The sequence below is a fragment of the Silurus aristotelis genome, assembly GCF_946808225.1.
Source record: "Silurus aristotelis genome assembly, chromosome: 11".
Taxonomy (NCBI): Eukaryota; Metazoa; Chordata; class Actinopteri; order Siluriformes; family Siluridae; genus Silurus; species Silurus aristotelis.
Window position 1 is genome coordinate 23653787 of NC_139584.1, and position 26367 is coordinate 23680153.

General features: G+C 37.3%; 1 protein-coding gene and 1 long non-coding RNA gene across 2 annotated transcripts; one reads left to right on the plus strand and one right to left on the minus strand.

The window, feature by feature from the left end:
* The first annotated feature begins 11 nt into the window (after positions 1–11).
* LOC310733422 lies at positions 12–1573 on the plus strand. Its single transcript, XR_014535734.1, has 2 exons — positions 12–132; positions 201–1573. It is a non-coding gene; the product is annotated as an uncharacterized lncRNA (long non-coding RNA).
* Positions 1574–2136: 563 nt separating this feature from the next.
* LOC310733291 (uncharacterized protein) lies at positions 2137–17615 on the minus strand. Its single transcript, XM_083554432.1, has 4 exons — positions 17129–17615; positions 9174–10019; positions 8783–9085; positions 2137–6090 (listed from the first exon to the last, which is right to left on the minus strand). Exons 2-4 carry the CDS (start codon positions 10009–10011, stop codon positions 4115–4117), a joined length of 3117 nt encoding a protein of 1038 aa, XP_083410558.1. The 5' UTR covers positions 10012–10019; positions 17129–17615; the 3' UTR covers positions 2137–4114.
* Positions 17616–26367: the final 8752 nt, after the last annotated feature.

A 26367-nucleotide genomic window follows, 5' to 3' on the forward strand; every position in this document is an offset into this window, starting at 1 on the left:
CTGTATTAATAATAACTTTGTCGAGAGAGAACATAAATAGAAAAGTTTTTTTTATATCAATTATAATTATAATTGTAATAAGTGAAATGTTTTATTTTATTATTATTATTGGTATTGATGTTGCTTGTCATAGTAATAAGAAAGAAAGAAAGAAAGAAAGAAAGAAAGAAAGAAAGAAAGAAAGAAAGAAAGAAAGAAAGAAAGAAAGAAAGAAAGAAAGAAAGATACACAAACTATTTAATCCTGTTCCATCTTGAAAGTAGAAAAACCAAGAACATATTATTATTTTTGTGTTGTCCATGTTGTTTATTGTGGGATTGGTTTTACTTGTTGAAGGTATAAGTACTGGTTAAATAATGGAAGTATCAACATTACCTGTAATATTGAACTTACTATATTGTATCAGTTAATACAAGTGTGTGATTTTCAGGGTAGACATATTGAGGGAATCATTGAGAAAGTTTATCGAATATTTTACTTCTATCCTTACTTCTTCATTTCATGCACTTATCTGATTGTGAATGTGGTTAAACAAGTGACTGTCAATGTATTTTTAAGGTAGGGTTTAGTTTATTTTCAGTTTATTTTCTTCTCATTAATGTAGTGTTCCAGATCTAAAGGTAATTGTAGAGCATCAGAGCTTCTCCATCTCCATTTCCACTGATGTATTCCATTTATTTATTCTAGTTCTAATCTAATTTGAAATGTATGTAAAAACTTTAGTTTGGTGTACCTTGAAAAAAACAAAAAAAGGAGTAAAATGCTTTTTTTATATTTGGGAAAACATTCTTTAACACCATGCTTTTCACTAACCAATTATTCCAACTGCATTATATGGACAAATGTTTGTGGACAACTGATCATTGAATAATTTTTAACCAAAGGGCTTAATTACAAGAATATGTTTTGACCATAAACTGTGGTGAAGATTGGACAAACTTTGGAGAAGAGGTCAATAAGGAAAGTTACAGCAGACATACATTTTGTAAATATTTTATTCTAACTTTTGACCAGTAGGTGGTGCTGATAGAGAATTTGTTGCATAGCCTCAGATCATGGTACTGAAGATGCCTAGAAAGCTTTGTGTAGGTGTGCAAATACCTTAAATCCTTTTTGCTGACTTTGATTTCAGATTGTTGGGCCAAAATATTTACTCTTAATATAACGTGTGACAAATCAAACAATCCAAGATGATAGTAAATCTGGCTTTTACATTTAGGGCAGATATTTATGAAGTTATGACCAATAATTTAGGCCCAAATTTCAGCCTAGCATGAAGCATTGGCAGAATTTGTCCCATATTTTGGTGGGAATATCTAATACAAAAAGACTGTGTACAAGCAGTGACACAAATTTCAAAACCTTTTACTGTAAAATGGGCTGCGTCGACACTCTAGTAAGAAAAAGAAGAAGGAGAAGAAGAGAAGGTAGAATAACAACAGGGTGCCTGTGTACCTTTAATGCTTGGCCCCCTCAAAAGAAAAACTTTTGCAATTTGGTTTCTGAAAAAATCTCAGCATTCTGAAGAAAAAAAGCATTCGGCAGATGACAATAAGATTGTGCTGCTATAAAATTGAAACTGTATCATTTTAAAAAATACAAAATTAAAATAGACAGAAAAAGTTTGTCATCAGTTTTAATCAAAACCATACAGGCATCAGCAAAAAAAAAAGACATAGCCAAAGCAAAATAAGAGAGTTGTTTCAGTTTTTAAAGAAAATGATGAACTCAGATTTGTATGCATGCTGGCACAAAAATACATGTATACTGCACTAGGGCACCTAATTCCCTAATTCATAAAATACAAATAACAACGACAATGCTATCAATAAGAGAAGAAAAGCCAACCCAGTATGAGTGGGATGGGGGAATACAAGACATTGTTATGGCACTTCATTGGTTCATATGACAGCACAAATAAAACAGTTATTTAAGCAGGTACATTCAATTACACAATCACATATTGACCAGGATATGGAAACTCAAGCTGGTCAGTGCATTTTCACAGTTGCGATCCTCCCCGTGTTCTACTTAAGAGAATAGGAAAAATGTTAACATTGTCTGGGAAGATACTTGAATACAAGAGAAAAAAGCTTAAGTGCAAGACGGTATCATATATCTTTTTTTTTTAACCTCTTTATTTATCATTATGTTTTGGGATATATAATAACCCCCTCTTGTTTCTTTTTCTTACAAAACAAACACACAAACAAAATGTTTAAGTTTAAAAATCACTAGGATTCTTAATGATACACTTTTACGTATCTAAAAAAATAAGAGTCTCTTTAATGTCAGTCTTTCTATTTTGCCTGGAAATACATTTGCCCTATTCAGGATTGTCATTCACAGTAAATATATTTCATGTTATTTGGAACATGACATATTCTTATTTACAAACCACAAAAATAGCATTATTTACATTTTCCTTTTATTTTACACAGAACTTCAGAATTGTTGTGTAAGACACGAACTGCCCGATTGGATATGAAATTGTACATAAAATAAGATTTTAATCATTTTTTTAGAAGAGATAGTGACATTTATTATAAACGTGGCAAATGACTCAACATTACATTTTATTATTATTTTATTATTATATTTTTATTAATATTAATATTATAATTATGAATCTTATTTGCCTTAAGTTGTTTCGGTTGCATTTAAAATCAAAACGCTATGAAACATCATACTGTTGAAAGCTTATACTATTTTGATCTGAAGAAAAATAATGATATCAAAAGTAAATAGATGTAATTTTTGTAAATGAACACACACTGGTCAATGTTAGGGGCTGTCATTATACGTTATACTTTAAAAGAAGAACATATATGGTATAAATGTCACAAATCGACTACATTTTTAAATGTTTTCTAATGCAGCTCACAGCCTTAAATTAAAGATTTACGTCTTCAGTAATCTTTTTGCTTGCGTATGTTTTGGCTTATAGTGCAAGTCTGAAATACACAGTCAGGAACAGTGCAAATATATATATATTCCTCTCACTTCTCTACTAAATGTTTTACCATCCCAATTTAAAATTTGCATTTGGCTATTAAAATCACAACTCTCTTTAGTATGTGGATTTAGCAAAAAAAAAAATTCTATTATTTGTTGATACTCATGCTGAATTATACTTTGTGCAGAAAGAAAGAGCAACCAAAATGCAGCAATGCAATCTTGCAATTAATGCAACATTATTTACAATACTAATGATTTGAAATGCTGATTAAGACCTGTTGCATGAGTCTTGCATTAAGACTGGAATGTCTGCTCTTACAATACAAGTGGTCATGCTAGTTTTTACTATGTTCTATGTCATAACACTTTACCCTCAGTCAATGACTTTTTTTTTTCATAAACATAGACATGACCTCTAATGTCATAACAAATCTCTTACACTTATATTTATATAAAAGACATAAGTGCCTGGATACAGCATATCAGTCAGATATGAAAATATTCTGATCAATCAAAAAAAAAAAACATTCCCAAACAATCCTAGTAAAATAACTTTCCATAACATTTTTTAAAAAGTGGCATTTGAAAAACAAACGTACCGTAATATTACTTTCATGTAAATTGACTTGGAACATCAGGAAGAAAAAAAAGTTAGTTTTACGGGGACAATTTCTAATCTCAACACAGTCTCTCAGTCGCCTTCAGAATGCAACTTAAGTCTCTGAACTTCAATATACAAAACAACCATGTTTGCAAATGAATGTTTTTAAAATTGTTCAGTCATATTGAGCTAATACTCTCAGCCTATGTATAAATAATAAAAAATAATACAGATCCAGAAATTGACTATGATAAATTTCAGGAAATATTAGCTGTTAGCATTTTTTAAACACAGTTTGTTGTTTCATTTTGCTCTTCAACCTTAAATATATACATAGGTGAGCCTAACAAATGGCATGAACAAACACCTTCAGAATAAAATTAAAATAAAAACAGTTCATACTGCATGCAAACCTAATGTGTTTTAAATGAAGTCCGATTTGATATTTATGTTTTTATTCTAGGTCACACCAATCTGTAGTTAGTCATTATTGTCTTTCAGGTATTGTCGGTTGGTTATTACCTAAGTCATTGGTCTTTGACCAATTAAAACAGTTCAAAGATCGATAATGTCACTGGTGACGCTCGCCGAGTCATCGTGCCGACTTACTCTCAGGTAGCTTCGCTCCTCTGCATTGTCTGCCCCCACCTTATCTAGGTCAGGAGTAAAAAATGGTCTGGTATCGTCTGTGCCTGGACTAGGGGCTCGACCCATACTGGGGGAAGGGTGCAAGGAAATGGGACAAGAAATGGATGAAGGCACAGGAGCTTGAGAGGTCCAGCGTGGTCCTTGATGTGTGGGTGTAGGAGGAGCTGTTACCTGCCGGCTTGGAACAGCGCTGGGAATGGAGCGGTTTAAGCCAGTGGATGACTCAGTCAGCATAGTATGCTCATCGCTGCTTTCCGAGAGCATAATTTGAGGATCGCTGTTCCTGCGCATCCAAGACGCAGGAGATGGAGGTGGTGATGGGGGTCCCAGAGGATGGAACAGACTGCCACCCCTTAGCAGATGCTCACGGTGCAATGCCTCATCAATACTGCGGGTCAGGTCAATTGGAGATGGAGGACGCAAGTCAAAGTCATAAAGTGAGATCGCAGACTCTTTATCCCGGTCCAGACTGCTGCTCAGTGAGCACTGGTGTGGTCGACTGAGTGCCTGCAACCTTAGCAGTGACCCAGATGAGCCTTCAATGCTTCTCTGGTTGCGTCCACGATTACTTTCTTTGGGGGGGTCACGATTTCTTATAAGGCTCTTGCTGATGTCTGCGCCTGAGCGTTCCTGCCCTGCCCAGTTATTAGGCAGCTCCCCTGCCACCCCACCACCACTGGCACCTCCTACCCCATTGCTGTCAGATTTCCTACATGGCCTTCCCTTCAGGCTCTGCACAATCTTTGCCCAGCAAGTGTGTGTTTCTGAAGAATTGGAGGATGAGCATGGTGAGGTAAGGTCAACTGCAGCACCCTGTCCTGGAGCTCGCCCTGTCTGGCCCCCTCGACGTCTCCAGAAAACCCAAGAGCTCAGCAGCAACAGACAGAATGCCCATGTAAGTTCAAGCAGCCGTGCCCAAAACTGAACCAGCCACCAAGACCAGCGAAAGTGGCGCCAGTCCCCAAGCAGTCCATACAGCCAAAAGCAGGTGTAAGCATGCAACAGACAGCACAGTGCTCCGAGAAGTGCACCCCCTGCTAGCACACGTATCAGCACCCTCATCTTTGACCTACTGAGCCCTTTATCTCTACTGTGGCCGACCTGGACATTGGACAAACAAGGTAGTACTAAGAATATGTAACCCAGGCACAGTACCAACCCAGAAAACAAGGTAAGACTCTGCAAGACAACAGGTACAGCAGGCGACAGTGCAGGTGACAGCAGATCAGCAGCTAGCAGTAAAGTACATTGGAAAATGGCCATAACAGCTAGAAGAGGTGGGTGCTGTAGAGGTGGAGGCAGCAAAACTACCTCAGCTCCTTTTAGTATTAATACTACCATTGCACAATGTACCCATATTAACAGAGGCAATGGTAACGTGTATAGGGCTGTGATGACTGATAATGGCAGGAGCAGACGAGAACCATAGGGATCAACCAGGAAGTAAATGGTTCGGACTATACCTGTGAGAAGCAGGAGGCCGTTAGCTAGTGCTAGAGCCCCACGGTGAGGGCAGTGCATGCTGGGAGCAAGGGCTAAACCCAAAGCGGCCCCAGCGGTGAGAAGCAGAAAGAGGGCAGCACAGCCAAATACGTGCAGCTCCCAGGCAAATGACAGAGTGCGACTCAGGTCAGCCCACACCAACATGGTCCGATTAGAGGTGACAATTTCACTGAGTGTGTCTGAGGGTTCAGAAGAAGAACAGAGGCCCGAACTATTGGTACAGGAATTTGCAGGACGAGTGGGTCCGGGTTTAACTGATGGGATATTCCCCAGGGATGAAGAATGCTCTTTTTCTACAGGTCTTGCCTCATCGTCCATTGGTAGCAAACGTCCACGTCCAATGGGGAGGGAAAGAGTTGTGCTTTGAGAAGTGGTTGTACCTGTGAGAAAAGAGGCAATAAAATGTGATTTATATTTATGGCATTTGGCAGACACACTTATTCAGAGTGATGTACAGTTATTTTATTCATACAACTGAGCAGCCATAGTGTTAAGAGCCTTGCTCAGTGGCCCAGGAGTGGCAGCTTGGTGTAGCTGGGATTTGAAATCACAACCTTAGAATCCAAAGTCCAATGCTTTTACCACAATGCTACCAGTCCTACACCACCAAGCCATGTGATGATATGCAATATGAAATAGTGACATAAAGGGCAACAGCTACAACCTTTTGTTATTTTTTTTTACAATTATCTGCTTTATATGGATATGCTCTGCAAACTAGCAGTTGTCCATTCAGCTGGATAACTGATTAAATTTCAGTCACTGATTAGACAATATGAGGGTATTTATATTTATATAGCTTCTATATAAACACAAAATCTCTTAACAGAACTACACCCCTTTGTTCAATTACTTGAGCATGAATCTAGCAAAATCTAGCTGAAAAAATCTATTGCTCAAAATTTATAATATAAATATCATAGCTAGTCCGATTGATTCGTTTATTTTGTCGCCGGTCAAAAATGCAATATTTTATGGGAAAGGCAATGAATTTCTAAACTGATGATGTCAGTGATACACAGTTAAACACAAGTTACTATTTAAATCCTAATATTTTACAAAAAGCTATTTAATTTTCTTTATTACATGCATTTCCTTTACACAGATGTAAAAATACCTGTCCGAACAATTAGGAGAGGCATTTGCATTCTGAGAATTAGCTATATCTAGTAGCATGTTAGCAATGCTTACATAATAGCTTTTATGAAAGAAAAACATAAAGAATGTTATAGGGGTAAGCAGGGCAAATAAAATTCTTTTTGTTGTACACTATTTCATTTCAGACCAATTTAGAATTTAGTTGTCTTATGCTTATACACAAAATTTCAAGAATATAGTGATAGGCTAAACATTTATTCAAGCCTGAAAAGCTAGCATAGACAAACAACTGGTAACTAGCAATACACTTGTGGGCTTAAAGGTTGTTAAAACTATCACTTATTCATTAAAGAGTGATGTATCATTCTATTTTAACTATTGCCAATTATATTTTTGCCATGATTATTTTTGTTATTGTGTTTATTATTTTAAAATTTTGTCAGGTTTTACTGAAAAATCCTATGCAAATTATTTTTTCAATTTCTCAAGCCCTATGCTCTCATTTATGAGTTTTAAATGGCAATGGTTAGGTAACATACTGTTATTCCCCAACAGGAGGTCAGAGTGAGAAACAGGGGTGTGTATGACAGCCTGAAGGGTTTTACAGAAAGTATGAGCATAAAAACGCACTTGGGAACTAACCAGGAACAGCCTGGAAGATTTTTTCACTGGAAACCTGTTTTGCATAACATAGGTTTGAAGGACTGTTAAGATGTTTTTTTTTTTTTTCCAAAACTAACTTTCACTGGAATTATTCTACATCTCTTATTTTTGCCTAAGATTTATAATCAGAATCACATAATCTCTGCACAATATATGATGATAAAGATTGTGGTTTTGTTTAAAAATAAGTCTTTAAAACAAATTGAAACTGATGTTTTTTTCTTAAGTTTATAAGACGTTGTCTCAAATCACACACACACACACACACACACACACACACACACACACACACGCACACACACATGCACAATCAAAATAATAACAGATGACATGCTTAAGTAAAGATTAGTGAAAACTGTCTATTCCCACAAAAAAAGAATTATGTGCTTCTGAATCGTCCAAAAACCACATAAAACCATACTCAACCACTCATATTTAGAATTAATGTTGGCACGTATTCTTAAACCAACCCTTTTAAGATAACAAATGTTAAAACAGACATGCTTTTAGTAACATGTATTTCCTGTAGCTCATTCCTGCTCCTTAACAGTAGGAAGCCCAGATGTGCTGATCAAGTTTCACAGCTGAAGGCATTCACACAAAACACCATCTTAAACCGACACACTCTCACTATTTCACTCACTTCAACCACCCTGTTTCACCTGCATCATTCACAATTTTTTGTTGTGAAGGTGTTTTGAAACATGGTGATAATTCACAGAGCAAGCAACAGGCTCTTAAGCATTTGAAGCAAACGATCTGGCTGGCATTTATACTACTACTTCAGATTCTGCACCACTTTGTTACACTTGTCTCCTTCCTTTGTTGCACCCAGTTCTCTGTCCATCTGGTTCTCATCACTCTCTGAATTCCCTCGAATCACTCCCCCGTTCTCCTCTCTATTTCCATTTACAAACCATCCATTTTTTGTGTTCACAGTCTCTAACGGTAAAACTTGACAAGCTTTCGTCCTTGCTCACTTCATCCTTTATTGCTCTTCTCTCTTCTAGCTGTTTTTGACTCCCCCATCCCTCTCTTTCATCCCCTCCCATGCATATTTTCCCCATGGCTCTGTCTTGTTTCTTTTCCGCAAACATGTACTGTTTCCGTCCTCCTCTTTTTATCTCTGGTTCTCTCTATCTCTCTTTTGCTCCTATTTGTACCTTTGAGCTTTGTCCAAACATTTCCCGTAAGAAACCAGCTGCATAAATAATTCCGCTTCATGCCAACTTGTTCATCATCAGTGCAGCCATTGTTTTCTTACACAGCCAAGAACTACAAAACACATGTGAGTTTTCGACTGACACATACCTGCTGTGCTTTGTTGTTTGGTTGTGCTTTGTGAAGGTTTCATCTCTGTTTTTTGTTGACTGCTTGTGGTAGAGCCTGCTCCTTGAGACTTCTGATTGGTTGTCGTTCTTGTGCTTGCTAGCTGTGTTGTGCTTTTGGGCTGTGGTGTAGTCAGACTGGCTAGGGTTTCTCTCTGTGATGGTATCCTCAGATGAAGATCGGTCATGTTGGTATATAATAAGGTAGTGGATCCATTATGTGATGGTGAAGGTGATGGACTTTCTTTTGACGGATATCCTGTTGCAGTGGTACTGCCTTGCTCAGCTGAAGAAAAAAGGGAACACAATGTGGAATAAAAAAAATAGCGATATCACATCATACAGGAATTGAAACATGTGCAATATTTTCTTACCCCCCAGATCAACCCCGGTCGTGCTCATCGTATTAGCAACCACTGGCAAATATACAGATGTTGTTGGTTTCTTGTTGGCCAGTGAATTAGTGGAGGCTTTGCCCTGATACACTAAGCCAACAGTAGGCTTTATAGTGCTGGACAGAGTTGTTGCAAAGGTATGCAGTGCCTGGGCTTGGCCAGTATCAGAGTCAGTGATTGAATTTACTAAGCCCTCTACAGTGGGGAGTAATACTGCTGACACTGACAAATCTTCCTTATTGGTGTCGGTAATTTCTTTTTTGGGCATTTTTTTTGCCTCTACTGTTGTAGTTCTGCCAGAATCTAGTTTGATGTGTATAAATGTGGTTGTTTCCTTTTCAGAAAAGCCTCTGATCTTTTGAGTGGGTATTGTAGTAACTGGGGAACTTTGAGTCGGGCTGGGTTCAACTACAGTTCTGTTTTTTGGTGATAGGGAATGTGCTGTAAGGTCAACTTTTATGTACATTTTTGAAGGCTTTGTTGGTGTCTCCTCCACTGTATTATTTATAGCCTTAGGTTGCCCATTGAGTATAGTGTCTCCTTGCTCATCGGTTCCAACAGAAGCGTTTGCGTCTGTTACGTTTTCTGAACCCAGTATATGGTCAGGAACTTCTGTCCAGTCTAAGGAAAAAGAAGGCTCTAAGCTCTCTGGAGCAGGCGTTCTGGTGTTGCCATCATACAAGGATGAGTTTACATATACTTGGCTTGCACTTGGCTGGACGTAAGCAAGAAGCAAGGGGATCGTTAGCAGAAGCGCCATGGAAATGCTCTGCCGTCTGAGGTCACACCTGATCAGCAATTGGCTGCCGTGTTCCATGTCGGCTCCTGTGTAGAAACAAAGGTACATTTGATTAAAAAAACAGACACGTACACAAATACAAATACATGTGGGATGGAATGGCAAATGCATGAAATCATTACAGTGGGAAGCAGTCTTTGTCATCCATCAAATTTAGTTTATGGAAAGTGTACACGAGGGGTGTAAGGCAATACTGAATGCATTAATGGGTGTAACTTTTTTTAATAAACAATAACACTATGCCCCTGGAAACAACGGAAAACACTGGGGAAAAAACACAGATATAGAAATGGCAGCACTATCAACACAATCTGTAAAATCTGGTTTCGAGAACAAACTCTGTGTCAGTTATTCGGCTCGGACAGGTTTTTCTAAAGCCTGTTTGTACGCTTGAATTTATTTTTGTTTCCACTTTGTTTGTTCTTGTGGTGTCCCATCCATATACTGCAGACCAACCAGGCATAACTTTATAGCCACCGATCAGGTATAACATTATGACCACCTGAGTAATATTGAGTTGGTCCCCTTTCACTGCCAAAACAGTAGTGACCCGTCGAGCATTAACAGCATTAACTACAGGAGCTTATCTGTTGGATCAGACCACATGAGCAGCCTTCGCTTCCCACGTGCATCAATATGCCTTGTCCTCCCAGGACCCTGTCGTCGGCTCACCACTGTTCCTTCCTTGGACCACTTTTGATAGATACTGACCACTGCAGACCGGGAACAGCCCACAAGAGCTGCAGTTTTGTAGACGCTCTGACCCAGTCGTCTAGACATCACAGTCAAACTCGCTTAAATCCATACGCTTGCCTATTTTTCCTGCTTCCGACACATTAACTTAGAAGATAGAATGTTCACTAGCTGCTAAATATACAGCCCACTAATAGGTGCCACGATAAAGAGATAATCGTTGTTACTCAATCGCGGGTCATGTTTTTATAATTTCATAATGTAATGCCTGGTCGGTGTATCTGAACAATATATTCATATTCAGTTACATCCCTAAATCACACTCCCAAAAAGTTCAGAATCATACCAGGTCATCTGTATTGCATATACTAATATAGGTTAGTTATATGAACATAATGAACGTAGCCTGCTGATAAAAAATAAAAAAGCTATTTCATATTTTTATAAAATGTATCATAAAAATACACAGTGAATGCACATTTGGAAATATTATGTCTAGTTACATTATTGGTAAAAACAGCATGGTTACATACCATTACCATACTGCATGAAATTTAATTTAAAAGAAAGACAAAAAACTCTGGTGAGAACCAAACTTCAGTGTGACTTATAGCGTTATAGCACTTTGGCTTCACTAGCCTCTAAAAGAAACACTGCATCTGTTTTTTTACTCAGGGTCTTTCCCTGAGATTTGCTCCAAGAACCGTAAAACACCTGTCAGCAACTCAGTCCAACCTCTTCTCCAGCATGCATGACTGTGACTCACTTCCACCCCCAAGTGCTGAATCACTATGAAGAAATTTGGTCAAGCATTTGGATATTGTACAGGAGTCTCTAGAGTGTCATATGAAAGATACAGTCATGGTGGAAAGCAAAGGAACAAGGAGCTTGAATTAATTTAAAAACGTAATGTAAAGGATTCAGCAACATTACAGATATGAAAAGAGCCACGGAGAAAAAAGTGAGCTACAGAATGTTTAGACCGAGGAATCAGTATTATGGTTTCATTCTGAGTAAAATGTAACATGGTAGAAAAAGCATGGTATATACAGTAGGTAAACACGTAGTACAGCGGAAAAGCCAATTCAGAAAAAAGGTTGGGTGTATGTCCCCTATTTTTATTTTTATTTGATTTTTTAATGTTTCCTTGGCCAGTGCTGCAGGTCCTCTTGTTTCTTAACACACTTTGGATTAAGAGGAATGAGTGACAATAAAGATAAAAAAGATAAGTAGGAGTAAAAACATGGTAATAAAACAGGGAAGGCGGGGATAGGCCACAGATGAGAAGGAGAATGACTGCAGATTGGAATTCTGCCTATGCAAATTTCATACTCTTAATATTACACTCTTATTATAGCAAGCTCAGAGGTGTGTGTGTGTGTGTGTGTGTGTGTGTGTGTGTGTGTGTGTGTGTGCTTTTACCATATTGTGTGGGTGTGTGTATTTACTTTGCCTGGAGAAAAGGGAAAATCAGACTTTGTTCACCAAGCCAGATGTTTTTTTTTGTACTTGTTCCTATTTGTGCCTATGTGTTTATGTAATGCACATCAGCCACACGTGTGTGTGTGTGTGTGTGTGTGTGTGTGTGTGTGTGTGTGTGTGTGTGTTGTGTGTATGATGGGATGAAGGCTGACAATGATTAATGCTTAGCAGATGTGTCACTGCCACATTTACTGACTAAAACTCATTACACTGGAAACTGTCTGAACCTCTGTCTCGGTCTTACTGTTGTCTCTTTGTGTGTGTGCATGTGTGTGCGTGTGTGTCTCTGACTCTCTCTCTCTCTCTCTCGCTCTCGCTCTCTCTCTCTCTCTCCGTCAGAATGATGTAATGCCCCTAAATGCAGAATTTATAAAGATATAGAATAGTTGGATATTTTTGTCGACTGAAATGTCTCATAAGGTAGAAAGGCGTTGCACATTCTCAGTCATTTTTTTTTAATTGCCTCAGTGTGTTACAGCATCACAGTGTGTTACACACACAAGGTGTTTACTGTAAAACATTCAAATGGCAAATCTAACATACTATACATATGACATCACACTAGACAACTCTTACCTCTGAGTCTTAGACACACACACACACACACACACATATATACACACACACACACACATATATATACACACACACACACACACACACACACACACACACACACACACACACACACACACACACAAAATACGAGCATCAAATTCCTGCCTCACGGCCACATGGGCCATTTCAAATGTTTAAATGAGATACTTGTTTCTCTCTCTCTCTCTCTCTCTCTCTCTCTCTCTCTCTCTCTCTCTCTCTCTCTCTCTCACACACAAACACACACACACACACACACACACACACACACACACACACACACACAGACTGACTCATTCTATGCAGTCTGATGTTTCCATTAATTTCAGTGAATGTTTCCAGGCAAGGACAGAGGCTTGTTTGTAGACAGTAGAGCATCAGAGCATGTGTGATGTATGTATGTATGCATATACTGTATATGAATAGATAGATAGATAGATAGATAGATAGATAGATAGATAGATAGATAGATAGATAGATAGATAGATAGATAGATAGATAGATAGATGTGTGTGTGTGTGTGTGTGTGTGTGTGTGTGTGTGTGTGTGTGTGCGTGTGTGTGAGTGTGGAGTGGGGGTTTATCTGTTTAAAGTATAGGGCAAAGCTAACCAGTCAGCATATCGCTAAATTCCCTGGAGCTTTTTAAGATGACTGTGCATGGCTTATTTATGTAGGATTTGTGGGAGAGGCAATAGTGTATGTGCATGTGTGTGTATATATATATATGTGTGTGTGAAAGGTAGGGTGAAGGGTGGAGGGGTAATTGGTTGCTCTAACCGAAACGATTCCACCCTTCCACCCTTTAGGAATGTAAATAGTCTTTATTATCAGGGCAAAACCTGCTCTCTTGCCATCTTTAACGCAATGCAGACACGTAGACAAACGCTCAAGCGACGTATGAACCTAAATCAACACAGCATGTTTACCTGTTACTGGCATTTCCCCTTTCTTAATTTCTCTGTGGTTTAAATTAGTATCCCAAAAGCCTAAAAATAGAATAAATATAGGTATATAAATCTTAAACTCTCTATGATCTACCTGACTTACTTTCTGTTTTGTGGGCATGTCTCAGCTGGCATCCAGTACGATTTTATCAGGTACTTATTGCCAAATTTACAGGCTTAGATTCTCATTTTCTTTCCTTCTATCACTTTCTTTTAGAAAGAACATCTTCTGCCAGTGTTGTGCTGTCTGCCAAAAGATGAAATGTTACCCTATTGCCATGACATGCAAAGAAACACGCAAAATAGGCGAGGCCCAGTCTATCACATCAATAGGGCTTGAGACTGAATGCAAGGAGTGATATTCTGATCTGGTACAGAGTATCACTAAACAAGAAAGTCGATCCAGGGTTAAAACTATCAGGTTTTATATATATAAAAAAAAGGCTTTAAAGGCCCGGTGTCTCTGATGTTTCACATGACTCAGCAAAACCATAACATCACTATAAACTTTGCTTTGCTTTGTTCAAACTTACATTGTTTAATTATGTAAATATTAAAATACATGCACTCCACGAAGAGACTACCCATTTGACAATGCTACTGTGCACAAAGACAGCTCCATGAATATATGGTTGTGGAAGATCTTAAATAGCCTGCTATAGAGCTCTAACCCTACTAAACACATTTGGGATAAACTGGAACACAGTTTATCCCAGGCTTTCTCACCCCACATCAATACCTGACTTTATAACACCCTTGTGGCAGAATGAGCACAAATTTCCGCCACCCTCCAAAATCTAGTGGAACATTTTCCCAGAAGAGTGTTTATTATAACTGTGAATGTAGAATGGAATGTTCAAAAGGCACATAAGAATCTTAGTGTCAGTTGTCCACAAAAAATTGTCCATATAGTGTATATGGTGTAGATGTAACCTCACACGGGTGATTGTTAAACTCCTGATGAAAACTGATGACTGTAAATCATCTAAATTATGTGTTTCCGTCAAGTTGTTTACCCTCAAGAACCATTGGAGTCTTAAATCATTTCACCTTCACCTCCAAGTCAAGTCCAAAGCCCCTAAGCTGCAATTTCAGTTTTAAGCCTTGTGTTAAATGGGGTTCCTGTGAAAAGTGATTGTATTGTAGCAGACTAGTGCTGAATGTAGTTTGCATAACTTTACATACATAGAATATCTCAAATCATAAGTCAAAGACAGGTCATAAATTAGGGTTTAAAAAAGACAGGAGTCTACTACATGTACTACATCCATGGGGGTGTTCTTTAGTCATTTATATCTTTAGCTATATCCTGATCAAATGTATGGATCTGGAGCAGGAATACACCCTAAATAGGACACTGGTACATCATAGGACCCCACGCATACACATTTACACCTAGAGGTAATGAAGAATAGTTGGATCATCTGCTGGAATGTTTCTGGAAAGTGGGAAACTGAATTCTTTGAAACCCCACATGTGGCGAACATGCAGAATTCTACATAGAACCCCAGTATAGACCTTGGATCCTGGAGGTAGAATGGTCTGCTTTGGGGTAAGCCAAATGATGATATAATGCCATTATACGATTATACAAATATATTATATGTCTAGAGCGATTAAAATTCCTCCTGTTTTATAGAGAGATTGCATGATCCATGATACTAAAATTGAATGACCATCCACTCATCAGTTTGTTAGCAAGCTAGCATTTTCAAACCAATAAAAACAGGCGTAGCAGTTGCATAACTAATATTTCCTCCTTGTTTTGTTTGACAACACAGTAACCTTTCTGATAGCAACAAGGATCTGGTCCTTCAAAAATGTAGGTTATTTAGCTGGATTTTACACTAGGGACATAGAACTAGAAGATGTAAATGTAAGGTTGGCACGTGGCACTGAGTAGACATGCCAAACCTGTTAAACAGTCTCAAAATAAAGCACCCCAAAGAGTGAAATCCTTTTGGAGCATACAAGTGTAACTGCATCTGAAAAAAAAAAATAACAGGACAGACCCAAACAGAATAACGAATGTTCTTGAAAAAGGCAATCGTCATGAAAACAAGTAAGACATTGCTGATACCAGGGCATATTACCTGGCAAAGCATATAAAGCTCAACTTCTATTCACGACTTAACAAATCACACTAAACCGCAACACTCCTGTTTTTTTTCACTTGTACAAACAATCTAGAGAAAAGTGCAATGAAACATTAATATTTCATTCCAAATTATGTCAAATGATTCATTATTAATAAATGGATGAGGCATTTAAACTCATTTCTATAATCAATTATCTGTCCATCATCTTTTAATTCACTGTCCTAAATAATTAATGCATTATGCATAATGCGGTCCATGCTTATTATTTTTCATTTTTAAAAGAATTGATTTCCTTTTAGTTTTGTTTTGAGGTTCATTTCCTTGTAGTGCTTTGTTTTCATTGAAAGGAACATTGTCTTAGTTGTTTTGTACAGGTATATGTGACATTGTTGTGGATCATGATCATGATCCAGGCTGAAAATATCATGACATAATATTTTTTCTAGATCGCCCACCCCTACAGTCAATGCACCATAGTGTTGCCCAGTGGGGTGTCAATTCAGTGTTAATTGAAACAATTTAATCCTTCTTGCTGTCTAATATCCAAAACTCAGGAATGGGGTATGTATCAATGCAGCAGTGGGTTTTTTTATCTTTGAACTTTAAAATTGGGATCTATATTCTTGTGCCTTTTGATGAACAGCAGTGATACAAGTAATTTATATGAGCAATTTTGGATTCATTGTCTTGTTTGCTAATAATAAAAAAAAAAACATAGAAAAAGACAGGCTTTATGAGCTCACACTGACAGATCTGAAAGAGCATCTAGGAACTGATTTTGGCTCCATGCAAAGGGATTTTGTAATATAGAAGAATACATGAGAAACGTGGGAGAGTTTTTGGTCTCGCGAGAAAGAAATGAAAGCGCGCGTGCAGTGGAGAAGTCTGGTGTAACGTTACATACTACAGACATGTATCACTTTTTTTCATTCCACATGTTGCTCTGTGGTTTGCGTTTTTCTAATAGGAAAGAAAGAGGTATAGGGATTTATTGTGTGTCCATCGCGAGACATTGTGCTCGAGCGCAAATCCTCTCGCGCGCTAGAGCGATGCGGAAATCTTTACCGCTTTAAACCAGCGTGGTGCACGTTCACTACGTCGTGACCCCCGTTTTTATTAACCCCTATTGGTTTATCATTGTCATTATCCTCATCCTCATCATCACCGTCATCATCATTATTCTTACTAGCTGCAGAAATCAAGATGGTAGTCTGCAGAAGGGGGCACGCGCACTGATGTACCCAGGGGGGGATCGACTGCGCATCTGATTTCCTCCACGCGCCGATCGCACAAGACAAACACAAAGTGATCCATCCTACCTGAACTCCTTGTGCGTGGTCAAACAATGAAGTGGTGCTGTTTTTTTCTCTGTTGTTGTAGATGTTTATTTGATGATTTGCCTCCTACTGTTGCAAACGCGCCGACGTCGCGATCGTGTTGCTGAAGGTGAAGTGAAACCCTGGCGCTGAGGGTGCTGAGGGCGCTGGGTCAGTGGCGTCCTCCCTCCGTCCGGCTCTCGCTGCTACACTCATCTCTCGCTCGCTCGTTGAATCGTATACAACTGCCTTCACTGCGTGCCTCGGTGCCTCTCATTCTGACGGACTTCACGTATGCGCAGTGACGTATGCGCTCCTTCTTGGCAATGGCGCAGTCCGAGCGTGTGAAATGGGGAATTAGCGTGCGCGCGCGCGCGTGCGTGTGTGTGAGTGAAAGAGAGAGAGAGAGAGAGAGAGAGAGAGAGAGTAACGTGAGATCAGTTCGAAATTCTACACGCAGGTTTTCCTTTACCGCTTTAACACACACACACACACACACACACACACACACACACACACACACACACACCAGGTGTGTGAATTCAATGCATCATCATTTCATTTACTATATACACGTCAAACATTTTGTACAGTGGTAACTTAATTTAACCAGCCAGAAATACACACCCAGCATTTTTAACCTCAATTATTTGTCATCCTTCACCTAAGGTTTTGTATGTGTGATTGTCTTTCACTTTCAGAGTGCAATCGTTTGCATTAATGGGCAATAAAGAAATAAAATAGAATAAAACAACAAACCAAGCCTCAAATAGCAAGACCTATTAATGGGAAGTTGTAGCTCAGTTATTTAGGCTCTGGCTTACTTATTGGAAGATTGGAGGTTCAAGCCCCAGTATCCCCAAGCTGCCAACTTTGGGACTTTGAGCAAGGCCTTTAACCCTCTGTGCATCAGGGATGCTCTATCATAGCTGACCCTGCACCCTCACCCCAGCTTCCTAACATCGATGGGATATGTGAAGAAAGAATTTCATTGTGCTGTATTGTACACGTGTCAATTTTAAAACACCCTTAACAGCAAGACATTGATGAGAAAATAGACAAGAATTAAACAGACATATAAAGTAATGCTCAGTATGGGATAGATTTCCTCTTTGCTTTCTTTAAATGTGGATAAACTTGTTTCAAAGAGTCACTTTTGTTGCATGCAACTTTAATGACTTTAAATCATTATCATGATTTTGTTTCCACATTTCACTGCAGCAAAAGGAAATGAGCAAAATGGTTGCGGTTGCCAGAGTGCATTTGTTTAATTCTTGCTCATTTTCTGACCAATAATATCAATTTGTTGTTAAGGCCCTGTTTAGTATTTTGTCATTGTAAGTAGTGTACATTTCAATAGTTTTAACATTATATTTTACATTATTTCACTGAAGGATCACAACAAACCTTGGATAGTACCACCAGGGCAATAAGGAAAAGTCACTTTATTTCTCAGAGTGTAGCTGGTGATTACATGTGAACAGCAGGTTTTTAGATTTTACGAGCAGTCAAGTAGCACTTGAGTGCTAGACATGGACTTCAATTTGACTGAATGACTTAGAATTCCTTATTATACTCTGTGATATCTTTAGTATAAGCTGCAAGGTCAGAAATGTACAGGCAACAGTTCAGTGGATTACTCTTACTAGTATTACTACAGTCTACAGAAAAGGAAAAATATAAAATTGAAGCATCAGTGGTGGCAACAATGGTCTTTGTTCAGGTGTTAATTTGGAATGGAGTTGATTGTAGAGATTTGAGACTCTTACCGTACATTTATTCTTTTGGTTATCATTTAAGTAACCTACTGAGATACAGTTTCAGTATACATGGGGCTAAGAGTCTTACTGAAGAGCCCAGCAGAGGTCAGGTGAGGTGACGTGTACTCAGACTTGACTTTATAATTGATTTAAAATTAAATTTTTATAATTTGTAATGTATATGCATTACATAGTACATTAACACATTAGTAATTACAGAGGACCAATCAAACATTCCTCAAAGTCTGCCAAAATCAGGCACTTTGGAAAATTTTGATAGAAAAGCCAAAGGTGAATCACTGGCAAAGGTACATGCCAAAGAGCCTGTCAGCACCACATGCCATTACTGACAATCACAGAATAATAATAAATTTATGAGAATTCATCATTTGGCAAGAGTTTAGGAACAAGTGATACTGACAGAAACCTAAAAAAAAACACATTGTGTTGTAGTTACTGCCTGTGTGGAGCTTTGCGTGTTCTTCTTGTGTTAGTGTGGGTTTCCTCCGGGTTCTCTGGTTTTGTTATACTTCCCAAAAACATGTAAAAAATGTTGAAGTGGCTAATGCTGGGTTTGATTGATTGTCTGAATATGTATGTATGGACTGCCATGCCATCCAGGATGGATTCTCACCTCACAACAAGTGTTCCCAGAAGAGGTTTTGAATCCAAGACAGGACAAAGCAGTTTCTTAAAGATATCATGTCATCATGTTTCCCACTTTAAAATGCGATTAGTCTATTATTGAAAGGGCCGTGTAAATAAATAAATGTAATATTAATTAGCAGAGAAACAGCCTGAAGCCAGTAATCCACCTCAATATTTAGCTTTTGAACCATTTACAAATGTTGATCTAAAGCAGTAAAGTCTATAAATACTTTTCATCTTTAATTGAACACACACATACACAAATAAGTATGAACATGCTCACAGACATTTACGGTATATATACACATTCATCTGTGAAAAAACAGACATGCAGCCACATGCACTGAAAGGCCATGGCATCTACAAGCTCCCATTTAGGTGTGAGGATTTCCGTAACACCGTTACCACTGGCACTGTACATGCCAGGAAGATGAGTCCACTGTGGTAGTTAATGACAGAAAGACACAGATTTTGAAAGTGCTTGAAAGAGGCATAATTGTAGACGTTAATGTGCGTTCACACAGAGACACAAAGAGGGGGATTCAGATTAAATCGTACAATCAGTGACACAAAGAAGTACATGGGGCAGATTGATTAGCTACACTGAAGTTGTGTTTATGTATGGCAGACCAGAGAGAAAGAGAGACTCCTTCCGTGTCTTTGTCTCAAATGTACAATGGCCGTGTTGTTCCCACACCTTGCGGTATTGTTTGGCGTGTGTGTGTTAGACAGAGGGGTCTTTTTTCGAATCCACCCTTGTGCTGACTTGCATGTCAATGTCGACATTGACATTGCGTGTTCAAACAAGTTTAGTCTGAATTTTTCTATAAGTAAGTACAATCCAAGAAAAATTGGACAGTGTGTAAAATGTAAATAAAAACAGAATGCAATAATTTGCAAATCTCATTAACACAGATTTCATTCATAATAGAACACAGAACTTACCAAATGTTTTACCATTTGGTGGAAACAATAAGGTATTTCTTTTTTATTATTATTTGGCGGCAAAATTTGGGATAGGATTGTGTAGCATCGTTTAACAACAGTCTATATCTGGGAACTGAGACCAGTTGCTAGAGTTTTGGGAAAATAATGTTGTCCCGTTTGTGTCTGTTTCAGGATTCTAGCTGCGCAACAGTCCTGGGTCTTTTTTGTCATATTTTTCAAAATATATTAAAGTTTTCCACTGGTTCTGGGCTGCAGGCAGGCCATTTCAGCACCCAAACTCTTCTACAACAAAGCCATGCTGTTGTGATAGATACAGTATGTAATTTAGCATTGTCTTGCTGAAATGCTTATACTATCAGAGGCTTTTTATTTTAAGGACAAACTATATGATGCATGGAAGAGTGTGTATTTACCCCTGTTATAATAAATTTTACAGAATAATTATGTGCTGTTGATGCATGTGATAAAACAAACCCTTACCCTCATCTTTGAAGGCTACAAGGTTATTCAGAGTGTACTCAGTAGCCCATGTGGTTGTATTCCTCTCAGTCCTAATGAGATTAACATAATCTGACTGTGGATTATGGAGGAGGTGTTTGGCTGTAGGGTCTGAACTGACTCAGAAGGTGAGTCACGATGGCTGTCTATCCATCTGCCTGACTGAACTACAAGATACAGTGTGACAGCTCTGGAGAATGAAAACCATGTACCATGTACTTTATCATCTTAGCGTAATAGCAGCAGTGTTGGAAAGTAGTAGTCATGTTACTGCAATTTAGCACATCGTTCCTCTGCATGAGCTCCATTACTTCATCTGAAGTCACCTACTGGGATGGTAATCAGTTCAAGTCGCAGACTTCATGAGAATCGGGTGCCTTGATCTCTGTGGTACTGAGTGAAAAGTGCAAAATATAAGTGGAAAAATCCCTTACACTGGGCCCCTAAACGCCTGCAGCTAGGGGTTTTCTTTGTCCAAACTTTTCCCCAAAAAAATTTCTAAAGGTTCAATGTTTTTAATTTAATTAAATTTTTTTTTACAATTGTTGCTAATTAATTTAGCAAAAAATAAATAGACATTATTGTATAATATTTGAATAATAAATTGTTAGGAAATAGATATGACAGGGTATGTAAGAATGGTGAATTGTGTGTGTGTGTGTGTGTGTGTGTGTGTGTGTGTGTGTGTGTGTGTGTTTGGGTCTATGCAAGTGACAAAAGAATGGGGTCAATAAAATAGCAATAATAAAAAAACGTATTCACAGACCTACACAAAAACGTCCAGCAGTACGAGCCCACCAGCAGTGTGTGACACTTACACACACATCTGTTAGAAACCGCACTCTGAATCTGCCTAGTTAGAGAGAGAAAAACAGCTTAAGACAGAACAATCAGACTCACACAAAGATACGCTATACTCCTACCAGGAATGAACACGCACATACACACTAGCATGTTCTAGAAAAAATAATGGCCATCTGGTAGGCAGACAGGGCCTTATTCAGTAATATCAAGCAGGAGGTACCAGGATGGCAAGAGCAGAGGACTCACAGAAAAAAACCAACATGTCTCAATTAGGCGGCTGACATTTAAACCACAGTCAGTACAGGTGGATTTAGTTATCCCAAATCTCAACTGAAGAAAAAGATTCTCCTAGAACCACAGTAAAATAGCATTCAGACCACAGCAGAATGAAGCATTGGCACTGAAAACCGGTGGCAAGAGTTGAAGAGAGGAGCGTATGTAAGGGCCAAGAATGTTTGAATGTTCTGCATGGCAGTCAAGTTTCATATCCTTTGCTGTGTGTTTTTCCATCACATTGTATCCAGCATGCTGCTATTTTAGCATACAGGTGTCAAACTTAAGGCCTTAGTTTATTATGCTGGGTGGACTTACTTAATTAAATATTAAACCTACTTAAAAAATATTAAAATGTCTCGTGCTACATTATGACCCATGTTAAATCTGTATCAGGGTAATATACTGTAACAACTGTTTTCATATTTCACAATCTATTACTAGCAGTGTACACTGTAAAACTGATCTGATATATGATAACCCAGCTCTTAACACATTTGCCATTACTTCACAATCAATTGTATTGTTTCTGTGTGTTTTTGTGCATGTACGTGCATAATACCAAGAGATAAATTCAGAGTGTATTCCCATCTCAACTGAGTGAGGGAATGAAAAATGTAGAAATGTTCTTTATTTAGTTATAAAAAACAAGACTTATAGATAAACGTATTATTTAAATATGCATGCATAAAAAATTTAAGTAGAGGATGTTTAATAATAGCAATTATTTCAGTCAGAAATTCACATTTCTCTCCATCATTTAAGATAATGGTACACAGTTGATGCTGTTAATGATTCAGGGGAAATATTGAGAGTAAATTTTGTTTAAAATTTAAATTGTATTTTTATTTGTTGAATACGTAATCATATATATTAGGCATTTGCATCTCCATAACAAGGCCGATGCAAGTCACATCTTGATGCATAGCCAACAATGCAATACATATAAGATACATTTAAAGCAGCTACCTATACGGTATGATACGATTTACCTCTGTTATGATGCAGTGCAAACCGATTCCAGTTTGATTCAACACAATGCGATTCAATGCAATGCGATGTAATGGAAAGAAATATGATGCTATATGATGTAATATGATGATTACTTCTGACTTCTAACGCATGGTCCTTTCATAAACAAGCCTTTGTAGTGCAAAAAAAAAAAAATATATATATATATATATATATATATATATATATATATATATATATATATATATATATATATATATATATATATATATATATATATATATATAGAAACAAAATTAAAAATAATCCAGACATACTTTTTCTATTTTGTCTCCAGGAAGATGCAGCTCTACCTCTGCCATGTTAATCTGTATTCTATTCTATTTGACTCTCAGGATACACCTTAGTCTCCGTAGTGTTACGTCATATTCACGTAGCAGCAGCGGTGCTGATAGAACGCGCCTGAGTTTAGCAGTGAACAGTGAACAGTTTTGTGAGGAGAAACCAATAATTTGTGACCAATATAAAAAATTGGTCACAAATTATTGGTCAAAATATTGAAAGTATAGCACATCTACTAATAATTCGATAAAAAGACATTTTATAAATACAAATATGTTAAAAACTAGGCACTAGGTGATACAAATGCCAACTTGTATCCAATGCACACTTTTTTAAATCGATGCATCACGTTGTTAATCTCGTATGCCGAAGCACCGCTGCGATTTAGTGAATCTTAACATCCATAATATACATTATGACATGCATTTAAATACTTGTTATGATTGTTCTGTAATGTCAGGGTTAAGACAAAAGGCTTCATTTCCAATTAGCCACTGCACCAATATACATGTTGGTTTGTGCATCATGTTGCTGCATCTGTTGATTACCACTTATACACTGTACACACTCATTGTTCACTGCACCTCTTGTCTGTTGTTTGTCTATTCATGTGGACTGTCTGTCCATGCTCACAGGTCTTACTGTTGTTCCACATTTCAGGTTTTGGCCTTGTATAATGTATAATTTGTGCGTGTGCACTTCATTAAAAGAATCGCTGCACTCACATCTGCACTGCTTCTAGCTTCATTACATGACACTGAAATAAAAGAAGAAATTAAATTAAACAATTAAAAGATTAAAGAATAAAAATAGAATAGAGGGAATAAAAAACTAATATAATTGAAGTAAAGAAAAAATGTTAGTTGTGTAATGGTACATGTACTTGTACCTAAATCTTTTGTTACAGGGCTTTCGGTTGCAATCCTTCGGTTGCAATCCGTTTTATGCAGAACATTAAATTCCCTCAGGAACTTATCAGTGGTGGACAGCAAGTTTGTTTAGTCTCTGCCTCGCACTTTGAGTTTTTTTTATTTTTATTAAACTTGCCAGGGGTATACAATGACTATTTTCATGTCACTGTGGCTACTCTCTCCGTACGAAATAAGATTTGTTTTGCACATACATGAATACACTAAAGAATCCATATTGCTAGAGTTAGCATTAGCACTATGGATTCTTTATCGTTTTATGTCCAGCTTAAAGAAATTCTCTTAAAATACGGACAATTCCACATATCAAGGGAGTAAATGTATGGGTGAAGAATGGAAGGAATGAAGACATTTGTTGAAGTATTCTGAAATAAGTAGAACAGTTAAGTAGATTATATATTTTAAAAATTAAATATTAAATGAACACACACACACACACACACACACACACACACACACACACACACACACACAAACACACACTTACATACACATCTGGATTACCCAAATGGGGTCTAACAAATGTAAACTATTTAATTTTATTTTTCCATTTATTAAATTTTATTTGATTTATTTAATATGTGCCAATTTAATTAATTACTCAATGTAATCAATATAATAAAAAAAGTGTACCACATTAATTTAATTTATTAAATTTTTTATAAAATATTATTTAATATATTATTTAACCAAGCAGGAATTTTATTTAAAATAGTTTCAAAGATGTAAAGTCTTTAAATGTTGATGTTCACTAATGTTAATAATAATAATAATAATAATCTGTGTTATTAAAAGATGACAAGCAATTTGGTTTTGCTTTTCTTTCCCCTAACTGTACCGAAATTGTACCGAACCGTGACTTAAACATCGGGGTACGTATATCTATATATGAATTTTATATGAAGTTTATATAAATAAACTTCATCCTATCCTATAAATGTTTATTTCTTCTATAGTGGTGCCAACCCCTCGAATATCACTCTATACAGTAGTTAGGAACAGTATATAATCATTTAATCAACATGCTTAAAGAGTATTCTAGCATTATATGATATATTCTAGAAAAACTGCTCAAATAATGCTTTTCTAAACAAGAAAGATTATAGCTGGAAATGGATTAAAGAAGAATAGTGCAGGTCAGCAGAACAGCTGTAAGATATAAAATCCAGATATAAAATTCAAGTTCCCCTTGTAACAATATGATAGACTGCAAGGCAATCAACTGAACATAAGGTAAAACATTCTAATATAAAATGTGTAAAAATACTTCAGATTGCCCAAAAAAGGAAGTCTGCAGTGAAATCATGAGTACATACATTTTTAAGCATCATGCCCAATTGTGGCTTTGCTCTGTCTGACTTTGTTAGTGCTAGTGTGTTTAATTATGTCTTTTTGCTTATTTATACCAAATTCTGGTGAAGTTGTGGAAAGTTGAAGGAAGTTGTGCCGAACTAAATTACAAACCAAAAGAAAAGGATTCTGTCCTTGGCCAGGAGACAGAGACATTTCAAGTATCTGGAAAACATCTTTGATTATTGTCTTGTTCTGATCTCCTTTCAGCAACACGAGCTAGCCGGATATTGGCAAAGGGGTGTTGTTTATTTTAGCACCACTAAAGCCTTGTATGGGCTCAGCCTTACATAACTGACTGACCAGACACTCTTCTCCACCATTATGTGAGTGTCAAAAACATGTTTATACAGTATTGTGCAAGAGGCTAATACATTTTGTCCTTAACATTTGTTTTGTCTGTTGCATTTTCCACTCTGTTCCAGTGGAAAGATCAACTACATCACCTACAAGTCCAAACATTCAGCTTGTATGCTGATAAACCATAGAAACAGAAGTTAAGCAGGAAAGTCTACTGAAAAAGTCACAAAAAAAGTAGATTTTCCTATAAAATTGTACCTGTCTTGTGCAACAAACCAGTCAAAAGTTTAATGCAATATATATATATATATATATATATATATATATATATATATATATATATATATATATATATATATATATATATATATATATACAGTGAGGAAAATAAGTATTTGAACACCCTGCTATTTTGCAA

What these genes read in the sequence shown, in the direction of transcription:
- LOC310733291 (XM_083554432.1), bottom strand. Translation starts at nt 10,011, where the DNA reads ATGGAACACGGCAGCCAATTGCTGATCAGGTGTGACCTCAGACGGCAG. An exon ending in GACCGGGGTTGATCTGGGGG is followed by an intron (nt 9,086 to 9,173) that starts GTAAGAAAATAT and finishes TTTTTTCTTCAG; the next exon opens with CTGAGCAAGGCAGTACCACT. An exon ending in CAAACAACAAAGCACAGCAG is followed by an intron (nt 6,091 to 8,782) that starts GTATGTGTCAGT and finishes CTTTTCTCACAG; the next exon opens with GTACAACCACTTCTCAAAGC.